Below are 16,341 nucleotides of genomic sequence, written 5' to 3' on the forward strand. Positions count from 1 at the left end.
AATATGAGCAAACATTTGAAACTTCTGTTCTCACTAACCTGAATTGTTTTGCATTGTAGCATCCTTGGAGATGGAACCTCTGAAAAAACAGTACTCAAAGATACTTGATGCCTATGGATGTCTGGGTGTCTTGGCTTTGAGCAGTGGTAAGTGAAGATGAGTCACTTATTTACTTTCCAAATCAAGAGTTTACTGTAGTGATTCCAGTTACTTAGGAGCTGCAGTACCCATTTGGGCTTTGCATGTGTGATGATTTTGTATACATAAGTGCTATGTAAACATAATCAGTATCCATTGTGCCTTAATTCACCACACATTTAAGATCTTGTCAGTAATGAAAGAAGAGGAAATATATAAAAATGGTCTGTTGTGATGAAATACAGTTATTACTTACCCATTTACAGATGTGGCACCATTTCGTCCCATCTAAGAGTTGTATAGACTTGGTGATGATTTGCGCATTGTCATCTATAACTTGAAGTATAGCAAGAATAATAATAACACTCATAGAGGTGATTTCAGCATATTTACTTTAGATGAATTCAACAACAAAGTCAAACGCAGATGGAAACATAGCAAAGGCTTGGAGCCAGTAGTACGCTGTGTGCAATTATGCTGTACTAAATCAAATAAAGTAACCCATGGAATTTTAAGAAAACATGATCACAAATATGAATGTAAAGCTCTAACATCAAAAGAGGCAATATTTTATTATTTAACTATTATTGAAAGCAGTGTTTTAAATTGTCATTGACTTCTTGTGCTTGTTGTCTGGCAGTAGGTGGCGCCCCAGTCCTCTACCTGATAATGGTCACTGGTTGTTTGTCAGCTGGCAAAATAGGTGAGTCAGAAGTATTCAAAGTAACAGCTGTGCAGTTTTTGTCCCTGCGAAATGACCCATCTGATGAGGACCGTATCACAGATGTCCGGAAGCTTCTGAGCTCTGGAACCTTCTACTTCTCTTGGTGTGCTTCTGGAAGTCCCTGGGATCTCAGCCTTTGTGCACAGCGAAAAACACAGGATCATGACACAGACAATCGATTTTTCTGGTACTGTTTTTGTTTTTTTTTTAATTGATATCCTGTTTTATTTATAATAAACTATGCCATTGATTATTCTTACATAGGTTTATAAGTATCTTAAGTTACACACTTTTATACATTAGAAGACCCCTATTTTATAAATAAAGAATAGTGTGGTGATGCCGATGTGTGTTGTTTTTAATCAGTGTTTTTATTGTTCTTGTGCTCCAGGAACCGTATGCTGCATGTTCATCTCCAGCGCTATGGGATTGATTGTGACAGCTGGCTGCTAAGAGTTATGTGTGGTGGTGTGGAGATTCGTACCATCTATGCAGCTCATCGACAGGCCAAAGCGTGCCTTATCTCTCGCTTGTCCTGTGAACGTGCTGGTACTCGTTTCAATGTCCGTGGAGCAAATGATGATGGCCATGTTGCAAATTTTGTTGAGACTGAGCAGGTTCGACTGAATTTAAATGATTAATTGAAAATGAAAAGATGAAACTGAAACTGAATATCTATTTAAACAGTAAAATGCAGAAATTTGTTAATTTCTAATAGGGTTATGTCATTCAATATGGACGAATCGATGCAATTGAACTGTAGCTATGAAGACATTCACATCTACATCCACATTGTTCATGTTAAATTTTGAAAGAAAGCATTGTGACTAGATGTAGAGCGAACATGATAAAACATGTTGCAGCAGCATTGACAACAGGTCCTGTTTGGGATGTTGAATATTGAAATTCAGGGAAGAAGAGCTAAAAAGGGATATATTATTAGTGGTACTGAGATGAACAAATGGCATCTATTTTGATGACATTCACCTTCTCAACGAGTAGCACACTAACCATGAACTTGGTGAACTCTGTTTTGAGATCATTATTATTATTCTCTGTGTGTTTATATATTTTGTCGAGCATTTTAAATTAGCCTTTAATGATGGGGGTAAAGCACTCTATAAATTATTTATTTTTTTTATTAATAATAATAAATGCATGATTTATACAGTACATACTCACACATGTAAGGAGTGTGCTTTTAGTGCTTGAGACAAGAATGCGGCATGAAAAACATATGAAGGATGGAAGGATAAACAACAGTACTGGTGACTAATACAAGACAAATACGTAAAACACAAAGAGGAATTGGGTAGCAAGAACTAAGGGGGATCTGAAGATGGACTAGTATTATATCAACTGTTATTAGGACTAATGTTCAAGGAAGAGGTGTGTTTTTAGTGTGCATTTAAAGGATTCAGTGGTGGGTAGGTGGCGCAAAGGGAAGGGGAGAGAGTTCCATTGTTTTGCTGCACAGTAACTAAAAATCATATGGCCATATGTTCTTGTTCTGGTAGCAGGAATGGTTAGGATATGGTCATCAGACAGAAAGCATAATTGTCTACCTGGGATGCAGGGAAAGAGAAATGCAAACAGCAGAAATTGAAGAAAGCGTACTACAAGGACTTGTCTCATTCATTGTCTTCAGAAGAAAATGAGAAAACCATGCCTATATCACTTGCTGTCCTTGTGATAGCAACATTGCACACTGCAATATGTTAGAAAAGAGCTGGCATTCTCAAAGATATTTTACTTGAACAAAGAAAAAAAACATTACGTTTCTTTATTTTCAGTTGTTGGGCGACTTAGGAATTTTTTTTTTATTGCTGTTGTATATATTAATTGTATGGATTTCAACACAGACTTCTGAAAGTGTATTCACTGAATTCATTTGGATGTGGGTAAATATGTAGAAACTAAATTGAGATACCTTTAACTTTTATGAATACCGTCAGTCCAAATGTTACAACTTTTCAGGGTTTTTACTCCACAGGTAATATTTTTGGAAGAGCAGGTAGGATCTTTCATCCAGATCCGAGGTTCAATTCCTTTGTTTTGGGAACAACCAGGAATCAATGTAAGTACAGCCTGCTACATTTAAAATTGTTGAAAATGGTTTTGTATTATTTTGCTTTTATTTAGATGAAAAAAATATGAGGTTGTCTAGGACACTGACAATCTACTATCTGCACATTGTCATCTAAAATTTTATTTCTCCTGCTCCACATTTATAGTAGAATATACAGTGTTAGTGCTGTGCACTATCTTAAAAACCACAACTCTTCAGAAAAGTTTTGTCAAGTAGCAGATTTGAAACAGATTTTGTATAGAACAGTAGATATTGGTATGTTCCTTCAGTGTTGATTTCAGTCTATCCGAAAGAGATCTGAGCTAATATTTCAAGTCATTTGTCAGTGAAATATTGTTTGGCAATTGCACATCTAGCAGAGAGGAATAATCATTGTCTGTGAGGATCACCTGGAGAGCTTATTTTGCATCTGTAGGTGGGTTCTCACAAAGTGCACATGTCACGAGGGTATGAGGCTGCAGCACCAGCGCTGGACCGACATCTTCGAATGGTAAAGCAGCAATATGGCAACCAGGTTATTGTCAACCTCCTGGGTTCTAAAGAAGGGGAGAAGATGCTGAGTCAAGCATTTGAGGTAAGTAAAAGCAAAACACCAAGTTATCTCTGCTTCCAAAAGTAGCATTAGCACTAATACATTGCTGTAGGTGCAAGACCTAAACTCAAGCAGGTTTTTATTTGAGTCATGTTACATCAAATTGAATGCAGATAAGACCAAGCATGTAGCATGCTTATTAATTGATTGTGTTTACTAAAGGCATGCACTGTAACATATAAATTCTTCAAAAATTTGTAAATGCATGTGTGTGTGTGCAGATGCTTGTATCATATGTATTTGTATGTCCAGAATCACCATAAGGCATCGGTACACCAGCAGGATGTCCCTTTCATACACTTTGATTATCATGCTGAGATTAAGGGCAGTAATCTGCGAAACCTGGAGCGTCTGAAGGCTAAGCTTGTTCAGAAGTTGCAGGAGTTTGACTTTTTTTTCTCATCCAACATCAGCAAAAATCAAGCAGAGAGGTACTTAGTCCAAAGATTAAAGATTCAAGATTCTTTTATTCTGTCGCCCTCCAGGGGGTATTGAGAAGTTAGGAAATATCCATGCATATACATTCACATTCTTATCATTAAATATAGAGTGTCTCTCATTCACATATATTCAAAATCATCCACTCATTCTTTCCTTTTTCAGTCTCTTCGTGTAATATTGTAATCGAGTAGGTTAAAGCATCTGAGCATATCTAAACAAAGGAACCTCACAGAATGAAAAAGGCTATGTATGGAGGGTTTCTCTTTCTTTCTGGATTGCTTTGTCTTTGAAAGATGAAAATTAGATTGTTTATCTGTTAACAGGTAATAAAAGAATAAAGATGAACTTCTAGTAGATTATGATCACCTCTAAAGTAGAGCAAACAGTGGAGAAAAGATGGATAAACAAGAAAAATGTGAATCAAGCAAAAAAGAAAAAAAATACAGTTGTTCCATTTGTTGTAGTAGTTTGAAATGTCGGAGTTTTACTTCTTATTTTACACTCTGCTTTTATTTATTTAGCATATAATTTGTCTATAAAATTTAATTAGCTACAATTCCAAATATTATTTTCCAGGCAACAGACTGGCACAATTCGAACAAACTGCCTCGACTGTCTGGACCGCACCAATGCTGTGCAAACCATGATTGGGCTTGAGGTAAGAATTTTGCAGATATCCATTGGCTCAGTGGTATGCAAAGTGAGGAGTATGACATCAATTTAAACAAAATTAACTTGAATTTATAGCAGACTGGTTGATTACTAAGATTCCTCATAGTTAAAACCTGTTGGATTTTAGCGAGTCTTAACAGGTAGGTTCTACTGTATAGAAAAAAGAATGCTGCAGAATGGGAGCAAACAGAATGGGCATCTGCATTCATGTACACATGCATCTTTCATATGACTATTCTGGATCCTATATAGCATTTACTGCATACTGGAAGCTGCTGTAGCCAAAACAAGCAGGGTGCCAGACCCATTGTTTTGGTGGACAGCCATAGTTAATATGTCTAAACATCAACATGAATTGTCCCATAGTGAGGATACTGGTTCTGAAAGAAGTTTGAAAATGCATTGCCTCAGGTTAGTTATGGGCAAAGAGTACCCAAATGGTATTGTAACGATTCACGGTTCAAATTCCAACTGTATTTGTTCAAACACAGGTAGAATTGCGCGTGTTCAAGCATGGGTAGAATAGCTACACGTTCTGGGAAAGCCACGTGACGTGTGACATAAGCCTAATACTATTTAATGCAGATTGGCATTACGATTGCGTAGTTCGTCGGCGTCACCTTAGCAATCACCTTGGCTACCTAGTTGCTAACGGCTGATTGGTCAAACAAGTAGAGGAAAAATAGAGGGAAAAAGAAGGCGAACTAATGTTCTTCTCTATCGAAGGGTGGTAACGATCCGATGTTTTCCCTGGGAAATTACCCATAGCAAAGCTGACCTTCAATTAAAGTCGTGAACCGAAGCCGTGTCGTCTTGGACTTTGAACATTTTGATTTCCAGCCCGTTTCGCCCCTTTGGACACGCTTGGACATAACCGGCTTGGGGTTCATTTGGATATATAACCGGCCGAGCAGCAGCTGCGGTGCACCACTGAGTTATTGATATTAGTTCATATTGATATTGATATTGATATTAGGCTATTCGTGGTCTGACTGCTCGTATCTGATTACATGATGAGCGGAGTGTCGAATGTCGGGAGATTTCTACGGACGGTAGACAGAACTATTTTATTTTATTAGACTGTTAACTATTTTTTGTCTTTTCGCATTTCATTACCATTAAAAAAATATTAAATGTGTTAACTGTTGGCCGGAACTTTTTATATGAAAAAGGTAGATGAGTGCCGCGAGCGAGTTTTACTTGCAGATGTCTATTCACACTCGCATACATTCGTAACCCACTCTTCACAAAACGTTACAGGTATCATCCCAATAGCTTTCTAAAAATAAAACATATAAAGAAATTTTGACAACAAAGCAGAAAAACGACATTAAGTTTAATCTTGTAAATGACTATAAGGACTTGTAATTATTTTATAGAGGTTGTATATGCATATACAGGTTTTGTCGCCGCTTGGTGCCTTGTTCATTTCATCGAGGAAAGGAAAATCATATTTTTAACATGAAACATTAAACAATTTTGACAAGTTAGTATCCTCATAGATATTATTTTATTCATTACGTAGATGTTGCCTAAGCAACTTGAGTGTCTGGGGTTGGCCAACAAGCCACAAATGGTGTCGCGCTTTGAGGAGGTGTACCGACAGATCTGGACTCACAATGGCGATCATATCAGCCGCATTTACACAGGAACAGGCTCTCGGTGGCGGCAGGTCAAAGGTTAGCATAAACAATGCCACTTGTTGAAATATTCTTCACTGACTGAAATTAGTAGTTTGTAAAGAAGTTTGTGATACAAAAGAATTACCTGTCTTTTCCATGTTATTTGTATATGCCATGATTAATCAACAAATAAAGCTACTTGGCTTTTTGCATTTATTACCAGATTCCTGTGGCCTTGGTTGTTGTATATTTACTTTTATATGACTAACCCATTTTTTTCAAAGAATCCATTGTATGCAAAATCTGCACTAAACAATGACAACAACAACAAACAAAACCTTACATTTGTTGATTTAAGAATGTGTCAACGACTATTTAAGAATCTGACTATGATTTAACGACTACTTAAGAATGTAACTGGTACAGAAATTCCAGTACTTCATAAATGTTTTTCATGGTATAGTCTTTCTTTGATTGAATCATTACTTTCTGCAAAAAAACGTAGTCTGTGTCTGAATGTTTGTCAGTATACTGATGCCACCCGCTCTGCATCACGGGCAATACAAAACAATTTTCTGGACAGTAGTAAGCAAGAAGCCATTGATGTACTACTTACCGGGAACTCTCTGTATGGTGATCTGGCTGACAAGGCTAGAGCGCTTCTGTCCTCCCGCTTCCTTCATGGTGAGTATTCTCCTGTTTCTCAGTTTGTAATATCAGTGTGTTGTAGTTAAGTGCCACTTTTAAGTGCCAGATATTTGATATTCATAGTCGAGTGCACTCACCATTAGTGCATGGAGCCTAAATTAATGCAGATACCAACACAAAAAAGCTGACACTGAATTATATGTTCTATTGTTTGTTTTTGTGTGTAGTCTCACCTAGAATCCTCCAGACTATGGTTGACCAATCAGCAAGGTTTACACAGCCTCAGGCACTTCGTGTATGTGTGGCCACGTACAATGTCAATGGTGGCAAGCATTTCCGCAGCATTGCCTACAAGAATGTCTCCCTGGCTGACTGGCTCCTGGATGCCCACAAAACACACCCAGGTAAGAGAATCTTACAGAGTTTATCACTGCCGGTAAGCAGAATTTTTTCATTTGGAATGTACCATGGGCCTTTGAGGATTAACTTCCCAGAAATTTGCAGGTTACTTCCAACATTTAACTTGGTAGCAAGAGGAATTCAAAGGCTGAGCTAAGTTAACTACGACAGTTGTTAGTTATAAAGTGCATTGATGAGGCTTTTTTCTTATTAAGAGAAATACAGTTGGCTTCAACATTGTACCACAGGTGTTTAAGATGTAGCTCATGATAAGCGTAAAGAACTTTAAGTCCGGTAGCAATTACTTCTCATCACACTTTCTTTATCTTTCAGAATCCATGGTAGAGGGCTACGATTATAGTAAGCCTGTGGACATATTTGCTGTAGGCTTTGAAGAGATTGTTGACCTCAATGCCAGCAATATAATGAAAGCCAGGTAAGGAAAAGTAATTTTTTCTCCTTCTATTTTGTTGTCATTTTTGTAGCAATACCTCTTGCTGGAACGCTAAGGTCAAGATGTGAATGGGTGGTTGTGTTGATAGTGTGTAGTGTGGGCATGTAACGGGGTGGATAGGTCTGGGAGCATGTCAGTGGGTTGCTAGATTGTGAGTGTAGATGTGAGTAGTCAGGCAATGTGGATGGGGACATATATGTGCTTGGTAGTGTATTGGTGTGGATATTCATCTTGGAGTAAAAGATGCAGACATGGAAGTGAAAAACAGGTGCTTATCTTTTGACAACATCGTGCCTGTATGTTTTTGCATGCTGTTGACAACATCATGCGTGTGTGTTTTGTTCAGCACAACTAATGCCCATGAGTGGCAGAAGGAGGTACTTCGCACCATTTCACAAGAACACAAGTATGTTGTTCTCACACATATCCAGTTGGTTGGGGTTGTCCTTTTTATCTTCATACGCCCACACCTTGCCCCAATCATCAGGTTAGTTCTTCACTTGATTTAAAACTTTCACCTTTCTTTGAGGATAGCTAATTCATAATCAGTTGATTAGACTATGTTAATATGTTATAGACTATTTTATTTCTTTGTTTATTATGTTTATTTAGTTTTGCTGGCAAAAGAAAATAAATGATAATCAGTCCAATAAAAGGACAGAAAATGATTAGGGAACTGTATACAACCACTAAGGTAAAATTAGTTTACCTTGTGACTTTATACAAGGAAGGTCTCCGAGGATCACAATGTTTGCAACATTTGCCAATTACACATTCTGTAGCACGCAGTCTGTTTTTTATATTTTTAACAGAGATGTAGCTGTGGATAAAGTGAAAACTGGACTTGGCGGAGCAACAGGCAACAAGGGAGGAGTGGGAATTCGTTTTCTGGCTCACTCAACATCCTTCTGCTTTGTATGTGCACATCTGGCTGCTGGTCAATCACAAGTGGCTGATCGGAATGCAGACTACCTAGAGATTTTACGCAAGATGTCGTTTCCCATGGTGAGTGTACAGATTTTAAAAAAAAACATACAAGTGTTTGTGTGTGTTGCAATTGCTCATGTACTTGTGAAAGAAAGTGCAAGTCTCCACACATTGTTATAGTATTCAAGTATTGTATGCAAGAACCAGCAGTTAAATGACAACAGATGAACCAATGGTTGTTGACCAGATCAAGAGGGTTGATGTGATTTAGCTAGATCTTATGTTCCAGATCAGTAGGTGATGAATGTGAGTGCGCATTCAGATTCTTGTCAGTTAATTAAAAAATTTCCTTAAACATTGACAGGAATGTGAAGAGAATCCTACATCTCTTCCTGTGGTTGGTCAGCCTGTTGTTCTGTGTTCTTTAGGAAGCTATTGACGGTTGACAAGCAGCAGTCTGTGCTAATATTGTCTTTTTGCAATTTTATATCCCATCTGGTCATTTCATTTCTGCATAGCAGAGTGGGGGGATGCTGATTGAATATTTTTTCTCACCTCCTCCAGATGGCAAAGGCAATAGTGCTCACTCAGTGTGCAGTGAACCTGGTCATTAGGGATCTGTGTGTGCTCTGGTGCTCTGTGAATGTAAGTTCTTTGTGGTAGAATGAAGTGACACTGTTTTACACTCTACTGGAGCCTCAAGCAAAGGTTCCCACTGTCTTGTGAGTAATCTTAAGAAAGATAAAGGCAGTAAATCATGATGATGACAAGGCGAAGTTTGGGTGAAGTTTTTGCACAATGAGAGTACCAATCAGTACCCAGTCTCCATCTTTTTATGAGCAGGGCAACTCTTTAAGATAAAAGTTATTGTCTGCAGTCCCACTTGAAGAGGATATGGGAACCACAAAGTGCAAAAACCCAGAGAAAGGTCAAGCCTAGATCAATAACAACCTTGTGCCTCATCAGCAAACTCCATGGAGGGGGCAGTAATAAATGTGCTGCCCAATTATAAAACTGAAAGAAGGAACATTCATTGATCAAATATCTGTACACGACCATTTCTTGAAGGTGATAAAACTCACCCTTGAGATAGAACACTACATGTGGGACATTGTCAGACAGGCAGAGATCGACGTGAAGGCTGTGGGGAGACAGCAGCTGTCAAGAGTCGCAGGCTCTGGTACAGGGGGTAGGAGTATAGCTTATGCTTCTTCATATGTGTTAATGTGGTTAGAGCCATCATCAGTTGTACTCTGACACACTGATCTCCATTTGTATCGCTTTCAGTCCCTATAGTGTCACCGCTGTCCAAGTTTACACTCTCACTTCCATGCATATAGACAGCAAAGTACTGTTCAGCATTTTTTATTTATTTATTCAATATTATTGGAGAACTACCTCATGACCGTTATCACTGGGAGGCCCCTTTGCAGTCCACACTTTATAGATGACATCAGTCTGACAGCAGACATCAGCAGCAAACTGCAAGACCTTAACTGCAAGACCTCAGTTTAAACAGAATGATCCAAGATCACAGTGATGGTCAATGGCATTAGCAAAACAGAGACTGGCAAGAATGGGGTACAGCTGTAGGAGGTTAACAGCTTTAAATACTTGGGAGCCACCACTTCCAAAGATGGCATTTTGCAGCAGATATCAATATCACAATCACAATAAATAATAGCAATGGCCTAGAATGACAGGATTTGGTGTAGCAACACTATCAGGTTTGCTACCTAGAACAAGCTGTTCATGTCCCTAATAATTCCTATCCTTTTGTATGGCTGTGAAATGTGGACTTTGTTTGCTGGTACAAAGAGGAAAATCTTGACATTTGAGAAAAAGTGCCGAAGAAGCTGCTGAAAATCTCATACAGGGAATATAAAAACAATGACTTTGTGTGGAGCATGGCTGCCCAGACACCAGAAACCCATTCTTGCAACAATGAAATATCACAAACTGGTCTTGTTTGGTCATGTGACCTGGTATGACACCCTGTCAGAAAAGTTTCTTTAAGGTTAAGGGGAGTCGATGTTAAGGTGAACAGAAGAATAAGTGGCTTGCAAATGTAAAGGATTGGACTGGCTTTTCCATCCTGGACCTGCTCATCACCACCCAAGACAGGCCATACTGGTGAGTCTTATCAACTGCTGCATCTATCCAGTTGTTCCCCCTGGCACTAGAACTGGTGAACCAGCATCAACATTTGTCAGTGGAACAAGTCAATGTATGAATGAATTTTTTCAGAGGGAGCACAGTATCGTCCAGTGTCATTCTTTTTCACTTGCCATTGTCACTGTTAAGATAGATGACAGAAAACATGACATGGAGTATGCTCTTTTATTTCATTAGTTCGCCCACTCACAAATGAATTCATTATAATGACACCTACTCATTCATCACTCTATTTTTTACTTTGTTAGTCGCTTGTTTCTTTGTTAAGGCACTCATACAGAAAGCATTTAGTTCCTTTCCCTGCACTATTTTCTTTTTCCTTCTGTACATTTCCTTTATTAGTTATGCTTGTAAGCTTTGCCCTGATCATGATTGTGACATCATCTATTCTGTGCACAATGGTTACCCATTTCATGTTCTGTGCCACCCTTCAACAGGAAGTATGCAGGGTATGTAACTCTATCTCATTATGCACAGACATTGCATGTACACCAGACAGGAGTAGGTGCGGTTGTTACATGTTGCTGCTCAAAGCATGTCAGTGATATGTATGGCTTTCTTTGCATGATATGCTTCAGGTTGTATGCACCCTAAGCTATGAATAATCAATGAATGACAATGCTGTATTCATCCTTGTAAACATTATGTGTCACTAGAAAACCATTACAAGACAGTGTCATTATTATATATGGTCAGTCTCTGCTCCATGCCACACAGTCTACACTCATGTACACTTCCTTTCTCTCTTGCACACACACAGACAAAAACATTTTATCACTTAGCAGTACACCTACTTTAAAGTTTGTATCCATCAGCTAGAGAGAGAACTCACAAATTTTAGCAAAATTCTGTTAATGATATCAACATGTACCCCATGTAGCCACCCTTCTAGATTGTTGTGCAAGCTGTCACAATCAGTGGTTTCTTACAGCCAAAATTGTGGCATCAAGGTTTGCATGGTTGGCTAGTTTTCATTATGTCTTGTGTAGGTGGTATAGACATAGTTACCATCAATGAGTTTGTAAGAGACCATTTCAATGGACTATAATTGATTTTGCCAAATTTAGTCTTCCATAAAAGTGCCAGTATTAATTTTTCTAACGTAAAATCAGGTATAAGCCATTTTTATGAGTAAAAATATTATAACTAGTAAAATTGTGTCCTGTGAGTAAAGGAGGATTCTGTGGTCAATGTGCTTAACTTAAGAAAAGAAAATATGAGGCTTGCTGTAAGTGCCCATTTGTCCATCAAACAGTTATTAGGGCTTAGGGACCTGATCTTTCAGGAATTTGATAAAGGGATGAAGAAATGGCTTCAGCTCTGTCTTCAGCATGAGGAAGCAATAGCAGTCAACTATGTATGATGCTTTTGCCTTCTTTTTTTTAATGGCTTAAAATGACAGATCAGGTTGCTCAACTGAAAATTATATTTTTTTTAAAAGGATGTTTTTAAATTTATCTTTGTGGCATGTGTCATGGCCAGATACCAATTGCATAATCACTTTCTACACCAGGTTGGTGTCTGCTCTTAGAGTGCAACTGTTTAATCCATAAATATGGCTCCCTTATATTACTGTATTTAGCTAGTTCTGTTTTGTCTCATGTTTTGACAGGTTGTCAAGTCAAAGGTGCATGAATTGTTTTTAACTCACCTCTTATCCCTTGCTTGCTTTGTAAATGTAAAATCCATTTTAGTACTTAATGTACTGTCTGTGGAGCTATGTTTATAGGCAATAGGACATGTCCAGATGCCACAAATAAATGTTAAAAGTCATCAGCCTTTTCTGTATATTGTTCTTGATGACAAAGGATCCAACCTTTATTTGCTTTTAAATTAATACTTAAACTGTCAATGGCTGTTTGTTCCCACAACTGCAATGATGCTGAGATGATGCTGGTTTGATTGTCCTCGCTTTATTAGAAAATAAGGTAATCCAGGTGGATTCGTGATGCATTAGAATTTATGTGCAGACCATGTAGCATTTTTATCTTCTATTTTGCAACAAGAAAAACGTAATTTGACAGAAACTGGCACTGATGTCAACATGAGTGTGAAAGAGTTCTAGCCATCTGTTTGTTGAATCAGTGATAGATATTTTTTTACTTGAAGGTTTGTAGATCGTTCAGAAGCAGTTCTTTATAGTTCCAAAGCCCTACATCATACTGGACTTAATGAATATAGTTGCATGATGCATCATGAACTACTTTATTGTGTGTGCTTTTTTTTCTAGTTTTGTTACACAAGAAATACTACATTGTTTATTCATTAACATACATAAGTTTTCAATTTATCTGGTAACAGTTTGGATCAGATACTTTTCAAGAACATCAGCAGTTTGTATCATTTCTCAAAGGTTATTGAATAAATACAAATAATCATTTTTTTTATCAAATAATAATAATGCATCACAAACCCTGCAGAATTATTTTATTGATAATCCCATACTCATGTTTATATCGTCTAAATATATTGCACAAGCGCTTTATCTTACCCACTACTTGTCTAATCATCATCCTGTTGCATAATTCATGACAATGGTTACACAAGTTTAAAAACATGTTATATATTCCCAAGTAAAGATGAAACGCATGAAAATGTACTATTTTACACAATCCCAAGAAAGCTACACACATGTAAAAGAGGCTTCTAAGCTTTGTTATATAAATTGTACATGTATGTATAAATTTTACATGTATATAAGTGTATCCAACAGGGGTGTGTGTGTGAGTGCGAGTGAATAATTATATGCATGCATGTCTGTGTATAAAAGACTGGATGACTGTTTGAGTGCTGATACGTTGTCTTGGACGGGGGACTGTGCATATATTCATGTGTAGATAGAGTACACATTCAGAAACAGATTACTTTAATTATATTTTGCATGTAAAAGGAAGTGGTATCATCCTGTCTTCTTGTGTTCAAGTTTTATTGTCATATATCTTAATTATCATCATATCTGATGAGGGTAGATATGTATATATGCATTGTAAATTCTTGATTCCATGAAGAAAAAGAACAGCAACAACATGAAATTTAGAATGTGTGAATGCCTCAGTTGCTGGACAGGTTTTGTTACTTATTGATTGCATTTGATATATTTAAGAATAATACAGTATTTCATGAATAATTATTTGTGTTGCTTTATTTATACAGTTGTCAGTTTACAGATCAATTAAATATCCAGCAACTTTCAAAGATCGGAAATAAGGACAATTCTGCATGGGAAATGTCATATGACACTGCATCAGGTTTACGCTTGAAAAACTGCATTTAAACAGAATAAAGTGGTTTTCTTTAATTCAGTCTGTTACAGCATGATAATAGCTATAATAATAATTTTCTCTTAATGCTCCCAAAATAGTATCATCCCAGCGCATTTTCCTTGATATCACTATGGAGCTCAAGACAGCTGTGTATGCTAATAACCTAAATGTCTAAATGTTGACTAGGGTCGCACTATCATGTCTCATGATTACGTCTTCTGGTGTGGAGACTTCAACTACCGCATTGACTTGCATAGTGACGATGTGAAGAACTTGATAGAGAATGAGAACTGGACAGCTTTGCAGGACAGTGACCAGCTAAACGTTCAACGGGGGCTTGGCAATGTAGGTAACTTTCTCATAATAGTTTCCCTATAAAATTTTAACAAAGGACCAGATGTTCAAAAGATGATCTTCATGTACCATCCGTACAGTTTAGTAGAGCATGCTTATCAAGATTGCATGTTTGTACACAGGCAGCTTGTGGCTCATTTACCAAATACTTTTTCCATGATTTATATGTTTCATTCTTCATATTGTAACAAAAGGTTAAGTGTTATTTTTTTTTGATATTTTATAGGAGACCTTTATCTATGGTGTCTTGATTATGTGAAACAAGGAAAAAAAACTGGTCATCCCAATATCCTCTGAGCATACGCATCGTTCACCATTAAAAGTCCATGTTTTATTCCGAAAAAATGCTTGCCTGTAAAACAGCAAAACAGTTATTTAATGCTAGCAACAGTCTTCTTGGAAAAACTTGATCCTGAGCATGCATAGCATGTGTCAGTATTTACTTTGTGTATGAGTAGCATTTGTAGTAGGAGTGAGCATGTCTGTTATATGCGAATATGGGTGCATGGTTGTTTATGATCTAGTCTATATACGATTTATGTCAAGCGCTCTGAGCAAAAGAAATTTGGAAAGGTGCTATATAAATCCTCATTATTATTATTAGGCTTAAACATCTAGCTCTGTCCACATCACTCACGTTCTTTTGATCCACCATTACTCTTTCCCAGTCTGTCAGGAATCTTGGAGTAATTTTCAACACACCATTGTCCTTCAAGAATCATGTTAACTCAGTCTGCAAGTCTCTCTTTCTTGAACTGCATGGATTAGCCACATCACACATCACTTGGTCGCTTCCACCAAGCAGCTTATATTGGCATTAGTATTGTCCAGGCTTGACTGTTGTAACTATTTGTGGATCTTCCTGGCTGCCTGCTTAACAAGCTCCAGAGAACTCAGAACAATGCTGCTTGCATTGTATTCAACACATAGAAGGCCGATCATACCATACCACTTCCACAGGATATGCATTGGCTGCCAGTGTGGGATTGCATTAAATTAAAGATTGTCATACTTTGCTATCATGTTGTTCATGGCCTTGGCTCAGTCTATATGTCTGAGCTTTTGTGGCCATACCAGCCTAGCAAGACAGCTTGCTCAGTCCACACCAGTTTTTCCACTATCCTGTATGTGACTGGAGAAGTTTTACCATCACTCATTCTCTTTCTCTGGCCCCAGTATTCAGAGTCCTGTTTTGTCTCTTCTAAGTGGGGGCACTCCTTGCTTTTTGGTCTGGACTTACCTCTTTCCAAAATACCTAGGGTAATTGGTCTACCCTGACTATTCCTTTCTCCACCATTCTCCTATCTCTGCATTTCTTCATGTTCCTGGGAGTGTGAACTGTGCATGTGAAGGTATGTATTGTCTGCTTGAATGTAATGTCTGTCTCAATCACTTGGCCTTGTTCCCTACTGCTCCCCTGTCTCTTGTAAAGTGCATCAAGCTTACCTTCATTTGGGAAAAATGTGCTATTTAAATCCTATCATTATCATCAACACCACTACCACCATTATCATTGTAATTGTCATTATTGTCATCCTTATCTTATTAATTATTTATGATAATTTTGTTTCTCTGTGATGTTTTATGGCCACTAGTTTTTAAATAGTTGTATGCATTTGCTCAGAGGTTATGTGGATGCCTTTTTTAATATATGAATATTAACAGCTATCAGTTTGAATCAGTTTATGCTTAGCACACTGAAACAAGAAGCTTATTGTTGTTTAATATTGCTACTGACAGAGATATGAAATATATTGAAATTAAAAAAAAAGCTAGCCTGGTTCTTGTACTTCAAAATCAGAAATAGTCATCAGCTGTTCAGACCCCTTTTGATGTATTCTCA

The 16,341-nt window shown here is 37.5% G+C and overlaps 1 protein-coding gene and 1 long non-coding RNA gene across 2 annotated transcripts in view; one reads left to right on the forward strand and one right to left on the reverse strand.

Annotated features, from left to right (window-relative positions):
• LOC112560387 (synaptojanin-1-like) overlaps positions 1-16,341 on the forward strand; it is a 31,074-nt gene that overhangs the window by 2,193 nt on the left and 12,540 nt on the right. Inside the window, 16 exon segments of the mRNA XM_025232220.1 lie at positions 60-146; positions 779-1,049; positions 1,254-1,479; positions 2,856-2,939; positions 3,367-3,525; positions 3,796-3,974; positions 4,561-4,642; positions 6,182-6,312; positions 6,314-6,335; positions 6,806-6,962; positions 7,154-7,330; positions 7,659-7,761; positions 8,126-8,266; positions 8,592-8,784; positions 12,494-12,508; positions 14,331-14,489. Coding sequence (XP_025088005.1) covers positions 60-146; positions 779-1,049; positions 1,254-1,479; positions 2,856-2,939; positions 3,367-3,525; positions 3,796-3,974; positions 4,561-4,642; positions 6,182-6,312; positions 6,314-6,335; positions 6,806-6,962; positions 7,154-7,330; positions 7,659-7,761; positions 8,126-8,266; positions 8,592-8,784; positions 12,494-12,508; positions 14,331-14,489 — 2,186 coding nt within the window.
• Positions 8,802-16,336, reverse strand: LOC112560391. Its single transcript, XR_003098526.1, has 2 exons — positions 15,136-16,336; positions 8,802-11,002 (listed from the first exon to the last, which is right to left on the reverse strand). It is a non-coding gene; the product is annotated as an uncharacterized LOC112560391 (long non-coding RNA).

This window comes from Pomacea canaliculata, linkage group LG3 (assembly GCF_003073045.1).
Source record: "Pomacea canaliculata isolate SZHN2017 linkage group LG3, ASM307304v1, whole genome shotgun sequence".
Taxonomy (NCBI): domain Eukaryota; kingdom Metazoa; phylum Mollusca; class Gastropoda; order Architaenioglossa; family Ampullariidae; genus Pomacea; species Pomacea canaliculata.